At 32.9% G+C, this 23,130-nt stretch overlaps 1 protein-coding gene and 1 long non-coding RNA gene across 7 annotated transcripts in view; one reads left to right on the forward strand and one right to left on the reverse strand.

Annotated features, from left to right (window-relative positions):
* Positions 1-23,130, reverse strand: part of LOC107993995 (FH1/FH2 domain-containing protein 3) — a 232,713-nt gene that overhangs the window by 90,138 nt on the left and 119,445 nt on the right. For 3 of the 6 annotated variants that reach the window (XM_062076038.1, XM_062076037.1, XM_062076039.1), the window contains exons 1-2: positions 21,587-21,849; positions 6,220-6,278 (exon numbers count right to left, since the gene is read on the reverse strand). In XM_062076038.1, the coding sequence (XP_061932022.1) occupies positions 6,220-6,278; positions 21,587-21,600 (73 nt within the window). In that variant the 5' untranslated portion in view covers positions 21,601-21,849. Of the gene's footprint in view, positions 1-6,219; positions 6,279-21,586; positions 21,850-23,130 lie in introns of those variants that run through there. The other 3 variants (XM_062076040.1, XM_062076036.1, XM_017050701.3) reach the window with 1 other exon arrangement.
* On the forward strand, positions 16,066-16,980 carry LOC133666356 (uncharacterized). Its single transcript, XR_009830441.1, has 2 exons — positions 16,066-16,460; positions 16,603-16,980. It is a non-coding gene; the product is annotated as an uncharacterized LOC133666356 (long non-coding RNA).

The raw sequence follows: 23,130 nt of genomic DNA on the forward strand, positions 1-23,130 counted from the left end.
CTTTCGGCGTCCTCTTTTTTCCTCGCTCCCGCTTATTCTGGACCTTCGATCATCTCTCCTCCACCACCTTCGTAGGGTTCAATGAACGGCTACGGCCCGCAGGTGAATTCTGCAAACGGCCAGACAACCGTGAATTTCGTCTCGTTCGATTTGCCAAACTCGAAACCGTGGTTGCGGTTAGTTAGCGTTTCCCGCACTCATTTTCCATCGTTGCATCGACTGGTTTACCCACGAAATTAAAGGATCGAATTATAATACGATAATTGAACTATTTCTTTTCCTTTTGTCGCTGCACAGGGAATTCGGTTTTATTGAATAATTTTATTTCGTGTTAAGGGTGATTTTATTTGTTTGTATAGGATTTTAAAAATGGTTACTCGGTTCGAGGAAATTTGATGAATTATTTATTTCGTACGTTCTTCTCTGATAATTCTGAGCTAATATTGTTTTAAAAGCTTATTGTAAGTTAGTGGATTAAAATCGAATCGTTATGATTTATAATGAAAAATTAAATATAAAATTAATTAAAATAGATGAATTTTTCAAACGAATTATAACAGACATTCTTTTTCTTCATGCTCTTCTATGCAACATTTGAATCTCATTCACAACATATCAGGATATCATTCTCACAGAATTAATGATCATTACCATAAAATAAAAAATTAGAATAAAAGCAGACGTTTCAATGTACTAATGATAAGGTAAAAGAAGATTCTTGGAAATTCCCTGTTAAAATTACACCATTGTATCACATTGAATTCGAAATACGAGAAGTTTCTTTTCATTAGGCGACAAATGCTGCAATACAATTTACAAAAACTTGTACATTCATCACGTTGACGACATTCTAGACAACTGTTTAATCACTTTTAATTACTCGTCACCTCCATCAAACGCATGTAATTAGAGGTAGTCTGACGACCGATTTCAAGCGTAATAACAAACTGCACGTGCCAAGAAATCACACGTTTTATCGTCCATTTAATCACCGTTTGTTTTAGAAAAAAAGAATTTTTTAAAAACGTGTTGTGATTTAAAAACGAATTAACATTCTTTACGCGTAAACTATCGTTATATTGTAATAAAGAATTGACAAAGAAAATATTCGTACGATATTTTTAAGAAAATTTAATATTTTTCAATCACTTATCTGGAAATAAAAGTATCTTTTTTAATAAGTGCAAATTTAAAAATCAAAATCTTGTCAAATCTTATTGTACATTAATGAGTTTCTTCTTAATATTCTTTAAAATATTTATTAAGATATAATTTGCATTCGAGAGAAAAAAAATTGATCGAAATAAATCATTTGGTTTTTGAAACGTTACTGCTAATTCGATAATGAAATTAAAAGATTTGTGATCGAATGATGACTTTTAAAAGATTAACTTTACTTTGCTTTATTCTGAATGAAAAATTATAATTTCCATCATAGAATTGATATCTACTATTTAGAAATTAATTTCTAAACTTATTTAAAAATTTTATTCTTTAAAGTAAATATATAATATTAAATAATAAAAAACTCCATTTTTGAAATAACAATTTGAATAAAATGAAACTTTGAAAGCGTTTTTTAAGTAAATACAACGAAAAATGATAAATTTCCATATCCTATTCTTAACATAAAATTATAAAGATTCAAGATGGCTGCTTTGATGCGAGGAAAAATCGTAGTACAAAAGCTTGATTTAAACATTTGATACAAAATAGATTTAAATTTCACGATGAAGACGATGTAACAACACATTCAAGATACGAGAACAATCACGATTACACTTCTTTAGGATCAGTTACACTTGTACAAACGCATACATACAAAGGCAATGTACAATATGGCACAGTACTACAGGCAACATAGTCACGCTGTCGGCTGAAATAACAAGGGGTCGCGATAAAATTTCCATTGCAACTTTTTATCAATCATCAGAATGGAATATATTGAGAAATAGACCTATTTTTCAACAAATCTTTGCTCATTAAAAAATAACGAGGAAAGGCGGCCATTGTGCGTGTCGCGTTTCAAAAAGAAACTAGAATATGTTTAACCGAATTTCGTTTAATGAATTACGAGATCACGTTCGTTTGTGAAACATTTCGTCGTTTTAATTAACTGTCTTTGTGTTGTAAGAATACCAACGTACATATAAAGTATATTGCAACAAGGAAGATCCTCAGTTTCAAATGTTTTGTAATTGAATAATGTGAAATGAGAATGAAAGATAATGAAGTGAGTGATTATTGATAATGAAATAATTCTTACGAAAATCTACGAGAATCAATAATTGGAAGATATGAAATTGAAATATCGATTATATCTAGATGTATTTAAATAATCGAAATATTCTCAATTAGAACGGATTTAATAAAGATTAATAACCAATATCAATTAAATACATATTGCTTTGGTAATTTCCAATTTAAATTCAGAATAATTCATTTTTAATGTTTGCTATTCATTTGAGATTGATTTACTGTACAGATTAGATTTTTATTATAAATTACGTGAAATTATAAATATAGAATTCCAAATTTCAGATATATTGATTATAAATTGAAATATTAACTAATTGGAATATTAATTGTCTTAAATTCATTTAAAATATAATTTTATATCTGATTGAATTTAAAATATATAAATCAGATTGTAAAACTTAAAAGACGATAAAAATTTTTTTATTTTCTAATAATTGATTTATAAATTTAATTTTTTTAAGTCGTGAAATTCACTTGATATGTTTTAAAATAAATTCTTATATCCGATTTGTAATTCTGCAATAAATGAAATGACAAAACATATCTACCATAAATCAGATATGAAAAATGACTACACAGACTTTCATATTTCATTTTCATTTAATAAAAAGCAAAACTATCTTCTATTTACCGAGCGTTTCTTAATCTTTCTAACAACATTTATATAAAAAAATCACACCAAATCGAGCATTACAAATTTGAAAAATTATTTCATTCGAAATTAATCTTCTCCAAGCTTACAATTCATCACGCCAAAAAATTATATATCAGACGTGGAAAACGATCAATACGCCAAATACCCTATTACGTACATTATCCAAAATATTATCCAAAATATCCTATTATCCAAAATATTTGTAATATCCATAAAAATTCATCTCAACAGAAGGAGGAGAGATACCATATGCCGCCTCGATCTCGATCTCATAGAAATCACACGCTTCGACGGATGACATCGTAACAACCGATCATTTATTACATTTTCTCCTCGTCGAATTTCAACCACCCCTCCCTGTTTTTTCCTCGAAATTGACAAAATAAGATATTTCTTTCGCCCTTCATCGATCGCCTAGCGCCATCTCTTTTTTCTCGCGCCAGAAAAGGGCGACACGTTTTCGTCGAAGACCACCATTTTCACGGTGATTTTAGCGGGAAATCTCGCCGCGTGCCGTACGATTCAATTTTCCTGGGTAATATTATGATTTAACCGGGGGCCGACCGACCGCCTCCAGCGTCGAGAACGCCTTTCAGCCGTTTTCACGACGACGAAGGCGACGAAGAGCGACGGTTCGCGGATAATTACGAGCAGAAAACCGCAAAAATACTGTCCCTCTCGTGGAAATGTTTCGAGCATGTTAATTGCTCGATCAAATTGGTAATTTTGGCGAGGTCGGCTAAGCGTAATCGCTTTTCCAATTACATCACGAATAGGATATTCTTGAATAGACGACCTTCAGCGACTTTCTTGCGATTGTGTAGTAAGAATCGAGAAAAATGAAGGCTTTGTTGGGTTGTAATGGTTTCTTTATAATGATAGAAAAAAAAAAGAAATTGGATCTTTTGGATCTTCATGTGATTGGGGGATTTGGTGATGTACATTCGATGTGCTTTTTTTCTTTTTTTCTAAATTATGTTTAGTTTCTTGTAATCTAATTTACATTCTATTAAAATTCCTGGAATTCCAGACAATTCAGTTCCAAGAAGATAAATTAAATTAATTTAAATTATTTTCTTTTTAAATTTAATGAATTTTATAATTATTATATTATTAATTTATTTCTGTTTGATGTATAATCTTGTATTGTTATAATCTATATAAGAAAAAATTTTATTTTGAACCAAGTTATATCCTTTTGAATAATATATCTTGACGTTTCACTGCAGTTAGCTTTGCTTGAACCGAATGATATACTGATAATGACACATTTATTGAATCTATAATGAATCTAATTGCATTTACTGGAAAAAATGTCGAATACAAAATATATAGTTTATACTCGGAAGCCTTGATTTTGATAATTATACGATACCAAGCGTAATTAGCTCAAATCTCTAATTAATTAGAGGAAATACTTGCTTGAATATCTTGAAGAGATCTATTACATATGTTTAGTTTGTCTAATTGCTATATTTTACAACTAAATTTTGATAAATAAAATAATAAATACGTATTATTTAAATTTGTAACAAACAAAGTAGCAATTAGTTTTTTAAAAATTGAATTTTTAAAAAATGAATACAATCTTTCGAAACATTGTGTATTGTATATTAACAAATTAAATTTAATAAAAATTGAATAATATATATCCAAAAATTTTTAACATTGATATTACAAATGTGTAACAAAAATATTCAAACTATGAATACTAATATAATAAGAAAACTAATTAATTAAAACGATCGATAACAATCGACTAGATCTATCATACAATTCCAAAATACTTATTATATCATGCAACTCTATATCTATTTCAATCACGAACCCATATTCCTATATTCTCATCTTCCAGCAAAAAGATAAAAAATATCGATGCAAACTTTATTAATCACGATACGAAAAATATTCCCGTAAACGATCATTACTTTCACGCAATTAAACGTTGCGAATTTGCATCCAGGCTGCGAGATGAAAAAAGAATCCGTGGTCAGCGGATTTTTATTGGACATTGCGCGGTTAACCATCACCTGTCACGGTGATTAATAGCTCGGTGCTCTCTAGCGAATCCCTAGGCCGATTTTTGTCGTTGTTACACTGTTCTGCACTTTATACACCGGTCATTACTTCATGCGACGTTTTCATGAAAAAAAAAAAAAGAAGAAGAAATTATCTCGAACCGTAACTCCACATTAAATCTTTCTTCGAGAAGCACTCAAGGGAATTCTTTCTTTTTCTTTTTCTTATTTTTCCTCCTCCACGAAAATTGATTTATGCATCCTTCGTGAGAACGATAATTAACGCGGGAAAATTTAAAAAACGCGTAATTCGATCATTTAACAGGAGAGGATGAAATGTTTCTATTAACAATCGTTCGATGTTTATTATCGCATTTGCTAAAATTAATTTGTAAATGCCGTGTACACAACACGTTTGCAATATTACGTATTGTTTTTCGGCAAATATTCACGCTGAAATGAGTAATGCTTATCCGTTGTTATTTAACACTGTAACCTTTAATTAGCTTGTTTCAACCGAGGGGAAAATGGCTTCCAGAAATACGATGATAATGCAGTTAATGTTGCAGTTATGTTCCTAATTTATAATAGATTCGCTGCTAGATATTACCCTGTTCGCTTTAGAATTATTAATACCTAGTGTTATCTAATTCTATCTATTGTGATATAAAGTTTATGTGCAAGAATTTGAAATCTCCTATAAAAATATAAATTATGAATTAAAAGAAACGCGAATGATTTTCATACATTACGTAACTAAAATTTATTAGGAATGTATTGAATTATTATTATTATTATTATTTAATAGTCGATAGAAAAGATGATTTTCATTTATCCAAGACTTTTCCATATTCGTATCGCGTGTTCAGAGAAATCTTCGAAGCAACGTTCTCAAAAATAAATAGCGTATTGTAATAAAATTTTTTATCGCGTGAATTTATACGCATGAATAGTTATCTGATCTTCTCCAATTTTCAAACAAATTGAATTAATGTCGTAAAACTCTTAACGATACACTTAACCTTTCACATTTGATTATTATTATATCGATGATTCACACCAATTATATCGAAATTCAAACCAAATTCAACCCAATGTAGCTGATTCAACGATATATTCGTTACGTGACTAACGATTCTTTATCGATCATCAGAAACAGAAGTGGAACAAGATTTGACCCAACGATGTTGGTTAGAGGTCGATGGAATCGTCGTGAATTGGATGATCCGTTCAAGTAGATCGTGGGAGCTCATGGTTAGATTCGAATCAAGCATCCAATATACTCACCTATGATGGTGTGCACCCTCACGGACAGCTGTGTCCTGAGAACGATCGAGTTCTTTCGGCTGTAACAGAAGGAAAGAGAGAACGATATCAATGATTGAGTCGTGCAAAATTGGCGAGAAACTATATCGTCGTATATTCCAAGTATTTAGACAAGCATTGTTTAAACTTAAAGAAACTAATTTTGAAAAATTTGAACAAGGAACAATTAATTATTTTTCATAAACAAGAATCGCTTCCGTTTAATTTTTATCTCTCAAAATTGTATTACGATCTTTTCGTATGAGCAGAAACGTAACACGATTCCTTTATTTCCTACCAATAATCTAAATATTACTCGACATTCACAGCAAAGCTGTTATGACTCAATGATATCGGATAACTAGATAACATTTTCGTACAAGAATTACCGTTAACTAAAACTTCCACGAATCGTAATCCAAAGTGAAAGACTACTCGATCCATAACCTCGTCGATATAACTCCCCCCAAAAACTAGGTTAACCAGGATTAAAAAGGCGCAATAATTCGCACATATATAATTATATCTTACTATGGGCCCATGGATCCCAATTAATCGTGGCCACGAATTAATCGAGCCACCGGTTAATTATTTAATTGGGCCTGCGTGAACGCTTGCGCAACGCTCACGCGTTACCCGAATTAGGTTAGAGTGGCTCCACCAGCTCGGAATCTGCCTCGTGCACCTTGGCTAGCGAACTTTAAGGCCCTGCGAACCTTCCCACGCCACTCGTCCCTGAGAAACTACGGCGACCGAGTGTACAATGGGTTTCAGAGGTGAAGAAGGTGGAGAAGAAAGAGGGGGAGGGAGGGGTGGAGAGAAGAGTGGGTGCAGAAGGACGTGTGGACGTTGCCGCGAGAGAGAGAGAAAAAGAGAAAGAGAAGAGGACACGGAATGGCGGCGTCAAATACATCCGGGGCAAAAAAAAGGAAAAAAAGTCGGCTACGTACGCGCGCGTTAATAATGTTTCCGCTCGTTAAACGAGCGAGACGGAGCGCGATTACGCGTTTTGCTTTTCCCACAAAGCTAAACACGTAGACGAGACACGGAGCAATCTGGTCGTGTGCAAATACGCTGTTCTCGTAGAACGTTGCGGTTATGTGTAGAGATCGATCCACGATTAAGCGCAATTGTGCGGATTGCCTTCATGAAAATTTCAAGCGGCGATGAGAAATCGTTTTTCTAACGTTGCACCGGGTTTACGTGGCCGCGTATAAACCTTGCTTCCGACAGGACCCTCGAGATTCTGGGAAGAGGGTTGAGAGCGTTTGGATGGAGTGAAAAGTAAAGTGTGGATATGAGCATAGGAATTGAATTGAAGTGTGGTTACATTGAAGGAAATTCGAGAAAGTTTTGTTTTTTCTCGTTTTCTCTTAATTAACGTATGAGATTTTGCTATTTATTGTAGATGTAGGACATCTGGAATGATATATGGAAAATGAATAGTGAAATTTAAAAAGTTGCATCGAGGAAAATATCAGAGGAAGAGGGAGATACATGCGTATATAAAGTCAATGAGTTATTACTTTTTAAATAGACGATACTTGTAATAATTCTAAAGCTTAAGAAAAAGTAATCTACATTTTTTAAAATTTGTAAAGAAAAGTTGTTAAATGTCAGTTTTTTAAAATTCTCCATGTACGTAGGGTCAATCATATTCTTCAAGGATAGGAGTGATTATCTCTCAGTATTGCAATCAAATCTAAGATATTGAGGTTTCTGAGGCTCCAAAGTTTCGAAATAGTTTATGGATCTCGAGTACCATGAATACTCTGACCTTGGATTCTTGAAGAAATAGCTCGTCTATATATCATATCAACAACTGATTCTAGAAACTCTCCAAAATTTGAAAACTTCAATGAATTTTAATACGTTTAAGCCTTTAAATTATGCTCCGATTTTAATCGAAATTTCTAAAGTAATAGCCATTCTTTCGTACCACCCTTAAAATATTCACTTTCATAAAGTTATTATAATATTCCCAGACTCTGCGCATATCCTAAATACCATTCATATTGGTAGAATTTCCATACATGCTAAATACCTCTCGTTCCTTTGATACCTCCAGTGACTGTGAATATCTCCTGTAATACCTGTAGAATTTCCAAATTTCAAATTCCAATATTAACCTCTCACGTCTTGGAAACACTCTGCCACAATAAGATTTTTCGGATATCTACGATTCGAATCCGTTAAATAAGTTTCAAATCATTAATTAAATTAACTTTACTTATCGATAAGAAGATAATAATAATAATTCATTCTAATTTATTCATAAGAATATTACTGAAAAATCGAGTCAATTCATTGCTATTAAGAAGATTCAAAAATTCATACCGAATATATTCTACTACTACATTCCCTAAGTAATCATTCATTAAAATTCCAAAAGATTTCCTTTTCCTTCCATCGCTTCATTTCTCCATCGAGCATTAAATAACATTCGAAGTTAACAGGCGAAACATTACAGAATCGATTGGGTTGTGAAAAATCTCGCCAACTTTCAACCACCCTCGCCGAGGAGCAAAACTTTCGAGCCCTGGTTCCTCTTCATATCGTAAACAAACGTATTTCCATGTGAATCGAGGGAAAAGAAGCCATGGAATGATTCTCCTCTTGGATTCTCTTAAGAATCGGGCGGTGGTGGTCGAATAAATTAAAAACTTTCCGGCACGGGGCCAAGTTCAATGTCGAAGTCGTTTGACCCCTCTACGTCATTCTTCGACATGGTCGTTTATGTTTTCCACGTGAACAGAAGTTTCGTTCCTTTCCTCTCATTGTATTCAATCTTTGCTCGCGTAATTGCCGTGTATTGTTCCACGGTAATTGGCCGACAAGAGACGGACGAATCTCGTATGTGCACTCGTGGAAAGTAGAATCTCAATCTCGCGAGAATAGGAGAATGGAAGTTTCGAAAGTTATTCGAAAGACACGTAGGGGGATGAAATTGGATTGAATTTAGCGGTGGTTTCGCGGAATAGCGAAATATAAACGGAGTAAGATTTCTCGAGAGAAAAAGAGATGTTAAGGAAAGATTTGGAAATATTTTTTTTTGATTATAGAAAAAATCTTAGACGAATCTTAGAGTAACTTTATAAATATATTTTTTTATAATATTATCTGATTTGTAAAAAAGTTTTTTTGATATATATATATATATTTTATTACAGGACAAATAAAATTCTGACTATCATAAATTTTTGTTTCAAAATAAATATTCTTTCTTTTTGAACAAAACATTATATTTTCGTAATGATACTTGGAAAGGAATGTGCAAATATAAATGCTGACCTTCCAAGGATTTCAGACTGCTCAATAGCTTTTTGGAGAGGCAAGCGATTCAAGATCTTATATAAATAACGCACAGAACAAGACATCTCGATTCTTGTTTGTTCAAATACATTCGATTTTCTTTTAAACGAATGTCTTGTTCTTTTATCTTCTCGTATTGAGCCAAAAAACAATGCAGTGTGTTAAAAACATGTTTAAAAAAATTTTAAATTATTATTTCGATAAATTTTTGTCGTAAATCAATCACTTTTTCAAACAAGGATCCTTAAATACTCTCTCAATAAAGATGTTCTTAATTTTCAAACAATCTCACTAACTGCTTCATTTTCCTCGAAACTCCATCAAATATCCTTTCTAAAGGAACGTATCACAAGAATTTTCTTGCTAAAACTTCATCACGTCCGTTCACGTTAGTCTTTGAAGTTTGAGCATAATCGAAGAGCCTAAGTGCACGCAAGATCAGAACTTCATTTAAATTCAAACTGAAAGTTTCACTTGGCAATCTGTCAAATCTGACAACTAGATTGGATTCTCACTAATATGATTATTATCTGATCAATGATAGTTAACGACATGAATCTTCTTCCTTAACTGTTTCCAAATCTAATATCCAGAAGTGAAACTAATTAACGTATCAACTCAAACATAATATTCATCCCGAAGAATTCGTTTATTTTTCAAAAACCAAATTAAAACGATACTGCGAAAAAACGGTATAAAAAAAATAATTTAGAATCGTAAACCAAAAATACAAGTTTCATTTTACAATATACCGGAAGCAATAATCTTCCGATTTATTCCATTAAACTCTCTACTTAACCACAGAATTAACATCTTACCCAAACATTAACCCATCCCTTTAACAAAAGAGAATTTCATCTTCCCACAGCCCATAAAAATCCATATACTAATTGCTCCATTTTTCCCTCGAGTCCTACAAAACTGTCTTAAATCCACTCTCCATCCTTAAATCCTCCCCCTACGCACGCAACTCGATTCACCCCGCGTTCTCAAATTTCTTCTCGCGACCATCTCCACTCTTGGAACCGTATCCGGAAAAACAAGCCGATCGTATCGCGGCTCCTCGAGATCGACTCGAGACTCCATGTAAATGCGATCTCACCCTCCCCCGACTGAAGCAAGAGTGCACCCGCGGGAGAATGAAAAGCGGCCGTGGGGAAACGTTCCCTTGCAAATGGAATGCAAAATCCTCAACTGTGTGTGTGTGTGCGTGTGTCTGTATCTGTCGAAGCTCGTGGGAACTTCGCCGTTCCGTAAGCACGACGACGAAAGTCCCGACGAAAGGATTTCCAATCTCCTTTAATGGCGCATTAATCGCGACTCCGACCGAGGGGATGGAACAACCGGACGAGAAAGGGTGGAGAGAAGGACCCGTCACTGGGGCGGGGGGGAGAAAAGAGAAGGAGGGAGGGGGATTCGACGCGATAACCCCGGCTCGAAGCGGTTTTCAATTGACGACGGGGCGACCGATAGTCTGCGAAGTTTCCACCGAGTACCGATTATCGATACTCTTGCATCGAGCTGGCGGGGCTTTGCCGCGCGCCAATTTCTCTCGAGCGTTATGAAGTGGCGTTAAATAGACGCTTCTGCCGCGTCCTTTTAGTGGGGGGCGAGTCGCGAATCGCTTCGAATTAGATGAGTGGGAGAGGAGTGGAGAGAAGGGGATTTCTTTTTCGATCATGCATGTATTTTCATGTGCAAGAGTATTCTGTAATTGTGTGATCTTATAAAATTTGGAAGAATGGAAATAACTATAGGATGTTTGTTAGAGCTCAAAAAAGATTATACTATATATTTTTAAAGTAATAAGATGGAAATAATTCTTATAAATATATTTCTTATAAATGAGGAATATAATTGATGTAAATTAATGAAATAAATAAATTCTTCTGTTCCATCCTCCAACTCTGATACATTTAGAAACAGTAGTGGCTTGTTATTTTTCATTAATACATGAGAAATCATGTCTGTTTCATAAATAGAATGTATAATTCATTGCAATGTACAAGAAACCGTTAGTCTGAAGTATGTGCAAGAGAGAAACTAATAATAAAGGTATAAGTATACATAGGTAACTGGAAATTCTTCAATTATATTCTTCTTTTTAAGAATTACATTTATGCATTAATACATAATTGTTTCCAAGAGATATCTATTCTACTTTTTAAATTTCTCCACCTTTTCTTCGTTTAATTATACGGTATATATTATCAATGGCATTCAAGACAAATTTCTGTTATCATATTTTTCTACGAATCGAATTTGCTCTTTTACCATTTTTCTTCGTGACAATAAATCATACGTGATTTGATCGAATCTTACTTTATAATTTATTCTATACTTTATTCAAGTATATATTTTCATTATATATGTATATTATATTCATAATTATTTATTTATTTTATCTCAAACGAGAAAAGAGATCGATATATTTCTGTTATCACAATATTTCTAATATATTTCGCTTGCCAATATATTTGTATCTATCGTACTTTGAGGAAAATTGTTTAGATTATCCAGACTTTAAGCTCTAGATTTTCTACAAACATTTAAATTAAAATTCTAGAGTTCAAACAATTTGTTCCATTAGAATAAATTTAAATTTTAACCACGAATCAATAGTCAAACATTACATACGATGATACGAAAACTATTATAAATTAAAAAAATATTTAGAATTCAGCGCTTCATTATTCTATTGCAAATAAGATTTTTAAGCAAAATAATTATTCAAAACGTGAAAATGTGCTAAAACTTTGGGAGATAGATTTTGATATCCTCAAACAAATTTCGATTATGAAATTGCTCCACGTACAGATTTATTACCAAATAAATCACCCTTGAATCGCATCAACACGTTCTAGAATCGATTCAATGTGCCTGTTTCGAAGTTTGAAGGAAAGAGAGAGAAAAAAGCAACCGGAAGTCGAGCTCCAAGCAGGCCATCCAGTTATCAGACACACGATGCGTTCAAAGAGTTGAAGGTAATTTCGTCGGTCATTAAAAATGCCAAGCTGTCAAACCACAAGTGAATGCAAACTTATGAAACGTGCGGAATTGCTTCGAGCAGCCGGAACTTTCGAGGATCAGAAGCTAATTGGCCTACCGGAAACTATAATGTAACTACTTGATACTTAACGAACGGAGAGAAATTTCCAATGAAACGCCCTCTATATTCTAACATTTATTCCTGAAAGTTTCAAGCCCTGTTATAGTTTCGAAACGATTTTTAAAAATCCTTAGAATAATGAAAATTTTCGAGCATGTAAAAAAAAAAAAGAGTTTTAAATATTATAACAAGTATAAGTTAGTATAAATTTAATGCAGTATTGTAGCAATACAATCTTTCTTTTTTTTAACTTTAATCATTGATCTTATTATCATTCTTTTCTTTCAACTTATGCAATCAAGTAGAAATATTAATTTGCACTTGCAGAATTAAATTTAATTATATTTAATAATTAATGGTTAAATATGAAAACGAAGTGATTTCTCGTGGCACAGATTTTAAATCAGATTAACTAAAAATATCGAATATATAAGAAAATTTAATCTCACTTATTTAATATACAGTAGAATTAATTATCCGAACTGATTAAGAGAGAAATGTTTTCAGATAATCGGTTATTCGCGAAATAATTAAAAATTAAACGATTTTCAAATATAAATATTTATTAAGTGAAAAAAATAAATTTCATAATTCATTGTAAGAGATAATTAATGATTTTCAGATATACCAGTTTAATTGCACGAATACTTTCATCCCTTATTTCAAATTTCGATCGAAGTTCAAGTATCTTCGAATTAAGTATCTAAATCTGAGAATTTAGGTTAAACTCGAGTTAAGTGCAAGTTGAGCTAAATTTAAGCAAAGTCTGACTCACATTCGAGGCATGTCGCAGTCATATTCTTGAATCAACTCGAATTTCCGACAATCGTATACGTAAATCATGCACGAGATAAATGACGAACAATTTAAGAAACACTGATTCAACCATGAATTTTGCCCAAAAGTCGAATTTAAATTTGACTCAGGTGTCAAATTTAATTCACCAGTAAAGTATCGAATCAACTTTCGCGAAAATTCGAGGAGGATCTCTTGATCCTTGGCCAACTCTCTAACCCTTTGCTACAACACGAAGATGCCAATTGGCCATTGCCATCATTCTGGCTACATCACAGAAATGTTATACGTAAATTAGAGAGAAGGATAAGAAACTCAGAAACTCGTTTTTAATCTGGCAGTTTCGAATATCATGGTCACAATTATGCGAGCAAGGACATCGGTTTTGTTTGTATTAAATGTTTGGCTTAGTTTATGTTAAGTATGACCAAGATTTTTCCAAGAAACATTTACTAGAATTGAATGGATTTGTTTGTATAATAAAATATTGTATTTTGCTGATGAGCAAATTGTTGATGACATTGTTATGTCAATGTAATTATATGAATTGTATCTTTACTAAGTTACTATAAGATTTATAATATTCGTGCAGGTTATAAATGGATGATAATTTTAGATATAATGGATGACAACAACTTTTATTACTGGTTTTACTCTGATTGAAGAAAAAATAAAAAGATAAAGGAAAAATAAATTCTCTCGAAAAGAAAACTTTTTAATTTGGCAAAATTAAAAAATAATATATAATCATTAACGAAAAATATTAACAGCTATACTGTAAAATAATTTAATAGAACAATTACTTAATGAAGTAATAATTTATCTCAAACATGGCTGTGTACATACCAAAGAAATTAGAAAATCTACACCACAGTTTCTTCGGTAAACATAATTACAAAAGTAACGAACTCGACTATGTTTCAAGATAAGTCGTGTCATTTTCATCTCAAAGCCAAAAGCCTCTAGTTATTTCAACCGTAAGTTTAACAAGAACCTCGAGAACATCAAAGTAGAGTAAACCAACGGTTCATAAATTCTGAGATAAGTTATGAACCTGAATATTATCTCGTATCACCTCCATGATTTCCACTTCAATTGCGAAACGATCTGTATTCGGGTGACTCTCATTCTCAAACTCGATTTCTCGACAGTCGAATTATGTAAGAAACGCGGGTGAAACAACAAAGAACCGAAATAAAGCGTTTTAATATATTTGCCAAGAATTGAGTCACTAGGCTCGAAAACAAAATTCCTTTTGAAAATCAACAAGTGCAGTATCATGGACATTTTTCGATCTTCATATTTGTTATATTTATTGTTCGCTCATAAAAAAATTGGTGTAAAAGAAATATTTGAACAATAATCTTTATAATAATCTTTAATAAATATTATATTTATTGATCTTTAATACATTCGATTAAATTTAATAGTTTAAAAAGGGATATTTAATAAAAGCAAAAATTGGAAAATTTATTTATGAACGTAGGATCGTTTCAATTATTCTTTCAAGAATAACAGGTATATCTGGGTTGAAGTAACAGTATGCATCATGAAAATGTATGAATCAATGAGGAATTAATTATTACAGACAATATTTATTGCTTCCTCATTGAACCAGTAAATTGTAAAAATAAATTATTCATTGAATATATTTATCAGTATTGAAATTAATCTATTAAATTACGCTAAAAATTCATCCTATTTCGAAGATTTAAATTTTGAGTACATAAAGTGAAATTCCACTAAATAAAAATAAATTTTATAATCTACCTAATATAAACGAGACTTTGTAACTAAAATTATACATTATGGAAAATAATGTGCATATGATTACTATAAATTAGTTTAATAATACAACTGGAGAAATCTATAATAATCCTAATTATTTAATTTAAGACTTTTTTTTCTATGGTTTGCAAAATAATCTTTATTAAGGATTATTTGATGTAATTGATATAATCAATTCTTTTTTTAAAGCACAAAGTTAAATCAACATGAATTGATTCGTTTATATTTTTGCGAATAAGAAAAAAATATAATAATGTATTTTTAACCAATTAAATATCATTAATTTAAGTAAATTTCTACGATGCACAAGCTAAGAGAGATATTCATGTCCAAAACAGCCGATAATAAAAGAATTAATGCAACGATGTTACAGAAAATAAATTTAACCTAAAACCTAATACTTTCTTACTTTAATTCATCTTGCATAATTTCTTCACAAAGAAGATTTATTTTAAAATTACTTTCAATAATTAATTATTTATTAAAAAATATCACAAAGATTTATAAAATTAAATCCTTCGTTTCAATCACAAGAATGGTATAAAAATAAAATTAAAAAGAATAGATACACACCAAATTTCCATAAGAATAACAGGAAAGATCCGTTTGTCTCATATGAAAATATTCATTCCGCAAAATACAGAAAATTTAACCGGGTAGCAACGACTTTCGACTTGGCCAGACTTTTGCTACCACACGAACCGGTTGGCTCGAACCAAGGTCGTAGTCGTTGATTTACACACACACCGTTGGACGACGAATTAATTATCGCCGGGACGAACCAGTCGATTCGGTTCCCCCAAATATCCGGAATTCGACGTGGCGAGCACAAGGGGACACGGTCGATTAACGCTCGCCAAATAAATAATCCCCGCCGATAAAACGAACGATTGCGCAAGAATCCACGGCCGACGCGCTCTCTCCCTCTTTTCAGGCCATAAATCACTTACGAATTAACCCCTCTAATTGGTACGGTGGTATTTAAATCGACGACGGTTGGTAACCACGGAGTGGAGAATGCGGACGCGTGTAAGCCGAGGACGCGTTTTTACGCGGTCGATTTAATTCCCCCGTTTATAATTAAGTCGACGCTTCCTCGTCACCAACAGCTGGATTCTGGGATAATTCTGGTGTGCATGGGATAATTAGAATTTTCAATTTAGAATGGGTGGAAATGGGTTCGTGAACTGTGAATATTCGCGAAGGATGAAGATTCAAGGTAACGCGATTGCGTGATGATGTAATGATTGTAGTTTGTATTATTTGTAATTATTCCAATTAATAGAGAAATTATTTTAATTAATGATACGTATGCGATAAGTTTAAAGTTTAGAGAGGAAAATTTTTATTTGCATTTATAGGGAATCTATGGTGGAAGATGGAGTCAAGATAAGATGATTGCGTCTATATACACAGAGTATCGTAATTTTTAACAACCAATTGTCAATATATTCGAATAAATGAGAGAAAAATATACGATATACGTCTGAATTGAATACGATATTCATGGTATAATGGTCGTGATTTATATTTGATTGTAATTGATGTTGAAATGAAGCAGTAATTTTGCAAATTTAATTGCAATTAATAACTGTAATAAAATTTAAATAGTGGAGATTTGTACGTGATGATTTTAATTTGAAATGCGGATGGAAACTTTATTTATTCAGTTTTATGTGAAATAGATATTGTAAAACAATGATATAATTTCAGTGAGTGAAATAAATTGAATAATAATATGCTTTCGTTCCTATGTTTATTTTTCAAACGTTATTCCATTTATTAAATTGCTCTGAGAATTTATATGAATATTAAACCTGATGGATGTGAACTAATTTCTGCAGTTTATAAATTTAATAAAATCTGATTTGTTTCACGTTTCATTCTATATGACGTTAATAATTTATTTTATAATTAATCACAAAATAATATTTATAAAACCTGGAAGGAAATTTATTTTTTTTTAAATCAAATAAACATGTTTAATTAAATAAATCGTATTGATATCTCTCAAAGAATTAAATTAACCAACATTTTCCTAGGAATTATAAAATTTCAGAGAATTTTAGAGGAGAATTGATTCAAATGAATCGAGCTCGATGACAATTTGCGTCAATTTAAATTTTTGCCAATAAGCGAATCGCGATTGTGGCATACAAAAGTGTTGGTGGTTCATTCAGAAGTAACAATCGAGACAGATTGGAATCAAATAAATGATAAAAAAAGCAAAAAAGAGAGATGCTGGGATTTTCTTTTGCTGTCGATCACCTTGCAATCGCGACGAAGAGAATTGAATGCTCGATAAAAACGACGATTTCGTGGATTTGCACAGACACCATTGTCCATCGACTAGTTAGACATTTTATCAATCTTCGATATTATCGCAACAACATTGATCTGGTTCGACCAGCTATTTAATTTTTAATTAAACACAATGCGAATTATTCAAATTACAATTGATTCGACATCGTTTAACAATTCATCGTTTCGCTTTTAATCAAATCAATTTACTTCCAAAATACAAAATCCGGACCATGACAAAGACAAATTTGGAAAAACAAAAACCGTCGAAAACAATTACGACTTCTCTCTCATCCACCACATCCATCAATATTCATTATCAGTCACGAGACTCGTCATCTTTCAAATCGATCTTTCAAACGTGGCATAATTGTTCCCGCTTCTCCCCACCCCCATCCTGCTTGCAGTCCCTTCTGCATTCGACTCGAGCGTTCGATGATCGAGGATTCAACCGGCGATCGCTCGAACGTTCGATCAATGATCGATCGACGCGTGCTCGTGATGGCACGCTTCCCTTCCGTTTTTCGACGACGTTTGCAGAAAAATAAAATGACGACACCCGACTTATTACGACTTCGACGAATCCTCGTCGACGAAACGAGGGACGAATAAAAAAAAAAGAAACGTTTCGAACGAGCCGAGTTTTCGAACAGTCGAGTCACGGTCTGCGATCGAAGATACAGAAGCGCGAAGTGAAAGTCAAGGAAACGAAGGATCGTGGCCCGTGGTGGTGTCATCGGATCGTGAACCGTTTCGTGATTGCGGGGGAGGGGGAGAAGGGAAAGAGATCGTCAAGTTTCGGCTCGAAGGGTTGACACAATGGGAACTTTCGTTTCGAAACGAAATCTTGTTCGCCTTCTCGGCTTGTTTATCGACGAATTGTACGAAGGTTTCTTTTTTTCTTTTTTTATCGCGGGTGTTATGCTGATGCTTCGATGGAGCACGAGAGTTTCGTGCGTGTGCATCACGTTTGGCAAGAGGTGAAAGCTTCGAAACAAAGTATTTTATTGAAATATTCTAGTGAATTAGGTGCTGTTTCAAGGAGAAGTGAAATTTTATTTATCGGATCGAGATAATGTTAAATTAAGTATCGAAAGGTGAAGGGATTTTTATTTAATTGATCGTGTTACATTTAAGAATTTTTCGTGATTAGAAAATATTGTTATTTAGAAAGAGAGGGTTAAATTAACAATTGATAATATTTGCAAAACTATTTTACGAGAAATAACAAATTATTTTAAATAATTTGTTTTTCGTTTCTCTCATTCCTTGTATTAATATTAAATATTCTGCGTATCGTATACTAACAATCATAATATAATCTATTTTTATTTTTCATTTTACTTTTCAATATCAAAATATAAAAATACAAAATAAGAAGAAGATAACGATTTCTTTTTTTAAAAAATAAGTCTTAACTTTTCCCAGTTAATTTAAAAAAAAAATCTTGGATAGAAGCGAGAGAACTGCTCTCTAAATCAAAACTGTCGCCTCATCGCTGGTGTTATATCCATCATATCGAACGCAGGGAAATGATTGATCTGTTCTATTCAGGGTAAGTATCGATCGATCGACTGAAAGCCACGGAAACCGGGCCAGGGAACAAATTCCAAATCGGTCGAAACTAGTTGTGCCGCTCCTCGACGAGAAGAATGCTGCTTGGTTTCCCGTGAATGAACACTTTTCACGGGCAAAAGGAGGAAAGTGCGACGAGATAATTTCACCGGTAACAAATATGCAATTCCTACGTTGAAACGGGGCCGAGACAAAATATTAGCCTCATATTAAGCGAATAATTTAGTGGCTCAAGTGTGTCGCGTTCTAGAAAAAAATATGGACGTTCTGAACAAAAAAAACATTAACTTGCTATATCGAAACATAGAGAATGCTATTGATTCATAGGAAAATTTTTCTCATTTTTTAAACGAAGAATTTTATTTATTTGTTTTATTATATATATTTTTTTAATTTTATCTTACGAAATAATTGCAAGGACAGATAAAGAGAATGTATGTAAAATAATTATAAGATAAACAATTTCTTGCCAATCTTCACTATTGTAATTCATTGTCAATTGATTGTTGATTAACTTTTATTTTCGTTTCGTTTAGAAAACATGAAAAATCGTATACTTAATCGCAAAATTACGGCTTTATTTATTAAGATTTGAAGTTATTTTTGATATTGGTGTACACACGAAAATTTAATAAGGATCACTGTTTCGTAGAAAACTTTTAAAATCATGAAAATTATTATTAATTTCACATTGCTTCAACTTTAACGCCGAGAAATCGACAAATTCATGTAGATCGTGTAAATCAAAATTTACTTTATTTAATTTAAACATTTTCCAATTTCCGTATCTCTTGTTTATCGAGCAACTAGTGCTCGTATCGATCCCCGGCTCGAAATATCCCCTCCTCCTCTGTTCGCCCGTTCGTTCCAATTATTCAAATGCATCCTTGCACCTGTTGCATCGTTGATGGGGCCGCGTCTAGCGCCGGCGAACCGTTTCGCCCCCGCAACCTTTGCGGATAATTGGCGTGGACGGGGCCGGAAATATTTCACGCACGAGCTACGTGGGAATTCCTTTCGATGATCTTTACTATATCGATCGAAGGGATACTTGTGGAATTTTGAGGATCATTCATCTTTGGCCACGAGAGAAATATTTCTGGATGAGGATGAATTCGAATGATAAAAATAAACAGAGGACGTGAGAAAAAGGCACGACTCGATAGTTTTCTTGTAAATGGATGTAAATATTAGTGGGTATATTCGATTCGTGGATTTTAGAAGGTTTCAGTTCGTTGAAGGTTAGAACGTAACGTAAACATGAATGTTGTGTGTACACGAAAATATCGATTGAGGCTTATTTATCGAGTTATAAACAATTTAAGGCTTGTGTCGGGCGAAGCGAGGTAGCTCTATCTTTGTTTCTGTTTTCATCTCGCTTCATCATCAATCCGAATTTTAATTGCTTAACAAGTAAATCTCGACTGAGATTTTTGTATACTACTTTTTCTACTTGTTTTGGCCTCAATCATGCGTGATATAGAGTGTTTGTATTATTGGCGTCAAAGTTATGTAAGGTAGTCAGTAAAATGTTTATGTAAGTGTACGAACGAGTGAAATTTTCTAAATTGGATTTGAACCGGATTAAATATTTTACAAATTTTCTAGGAATTGTCTGACGTCGTACTTTTAAACGAAATAAAATAATTTAATATAGAGAATCTATTTGGAATAAAGTTCATGTAGAAGTTTTATAAAAGATTTTATAAAAGTTATTTTGTATATCCTATATTCTTTTTTTTTTTAGATATAAAGTTTTAGACTGGATAGAAATTTAACATTCTAAGAAATATTTTATATCAGTGATAAAAGTATTAGAACATTCGTTGCCAACGCGAATAATTTAGTGTAAAGTGCATTCGCATAGATGGCTTGAAGAAATAAATTTAGTAACTCAAATGAAATATCTACGATCGTAAATTAATTTTTTTCGCGTGAGATTTAAATTATTCTACTTTAAATTATTTTTAGGCGTATTATTCCACGCATAAAATTATTTTTCAAAATATTCAATTTTATATTTACAATAAATTCATTTTCAACGACGAAGAAAAAAGAATCACCTAAACATAATCCTGCAATGGCACACGAAGAACTTTTAGAATTAATTCTGTAAAAACTTTTGAAAAGAAGTTAAGCATAATTATAAATATTCAAAAGAAAAAAGAAAAATTTCTATAAATTATTTCTATAATTCTATATTATTAAGGATACAATCATACAATTAAGAATAACAAAGAATAACACTCTATCACAGAATAAAAATCCAAATACCCAAAATTATAAAATTACTTAACACAATCCCACGACAAAGTAACACCGTAACTACTTATCAATTCATCCCCAAAGCGCAAGAACCCTGTAATCCCCAAACCTCAATCAAACTTTCCCATCAAACTGAAACAGCCAATCTTCCCCAACTATCCAATAAACCAATAACTCCAAACAATTCGACCAAGAATAATTTACCAGTAAGGTGGCATCCCGTGGTCGTAGTCTCATGTCCTTAATGTAACCCAAATGCAGATAACCGTAATCACTGGATTACTCGATCGATCGAACAGCGTACACTGTGGCACAGTTACTCGAATTCATCACACTCGAAAAGAAGAAGAAAGGAAAAAATGATGCGAGAAGATACAATGGAAGAAAGCGCGAGAGGGGGATCTGCACGATCCTCGCGAGGAGAAGAGAGCACTCGCGACGTCCTCGAGGTCTAAGCAACGACTGGCTGCTACCAAGATGGCCTGTTGCCGGCCCGGTCCCCGCGTTCGCCACAATAGAAACTGGTGGGAGATCAAAACGCTGACTGGTGGACTAATGCACGCTGCGTGTACATACACACGCTCGTTCGGTGCACGGGTGCAATCTCTCGAGGGAAGGAGACCGGAGGGAATGGAATCGTGCACGTGTAGGCCGTTCGCGGAAAATCCAGCTGGAGAGGAGGGCTTGGTCGGTGAACGAACCAGCCAGCTGCCAAAAGTGTAAGTGGACACGGGATTGCGTAACGGGGTAACGGTGTGAGTTGAATGAATAAAGTCTAGGCGTAACGAGGCGCTAATGAATCAATCCGTGGAATACCTGGGATCAGGTGTGTGGGTATTCAGGTTACGTTGGAGGCTGTTGTGAATTTGGTGGGCCAGTTTTCGAATTCGATGGGCATTCGCGTAGAATTTATTTGTCATCGTGTGTTATTTTTTGGAAGAAAATATTTCTGCTTCTTCAAGAGGAAGGAGTTGATGATGATGATCGCTAAAAATTTGTATTTTTCTTAAATCGGTTGGTGGAAGAAGGAACTTTATATATATAGTTTAAATATGGAATTTTAAATTATAGTAACAAGTTGACATTTTAATATGATTTTTTTATAATATTGTTTGTTCGGAATTTGAAGTTGTTTTTTCTTCGAATCAACATTTCTTTTAGTTGCTTCAAGTTTATTTTGACAGAATGATGGACGAAACAGGTATCGAGGTGTTTTGAATAAATTACGTATAAATTTGATGTAAATGAGAAGTATATTGCATATGGAATACGCACCTTTGTACGTGTACAGTTTTACAATTTTTAAAAAAAAATCGCTTTGCAAGTATAATGGATGAAAAATACAGCAAACTGTCACCAGATTGCCATTCGTATAGAAAAACAAAATCCTAAACTTTCGCTTTCCACCGACACCGAATGGAATTGTTCTGGACAATTTACATCTCGTTTTCATATTCACCCAAACATCGTACTGCGACAATTGCACCGCTCAAAAATGAAAATGAATTTAAATTAATTTTCGAGTCGAAAACCAAAAGCATCATGTTGACAAATTTATTCAAATCAGAGATTTTAAAAACAACTAAAGTAATCTCCATTTTAATTTTATTTCTAAACCGATCAAAGATCAAATGTATATATGCATATTCTTATCCTTAAATAAAATAAAAAATAAAAAAAATACATAAAAATTAGAAGAAACATATCTACTTTCCCGCCAATAAAACCAACCCACCTCAACCGGCGAC

Source organism: Apis cerana, linkage group LG6 (genome assembly GCF_029169275.1).
Source record: "Apis cerana isolate GH-2021 linkage group LG6, AcerK_1.0, whole genome shotgun sequence".
Lineage (NCBI taxonomy): Eukaryota > Metazoa > Arthropoda > Insecta > Hymenoptera > Apidae > Apis > Apis cerana.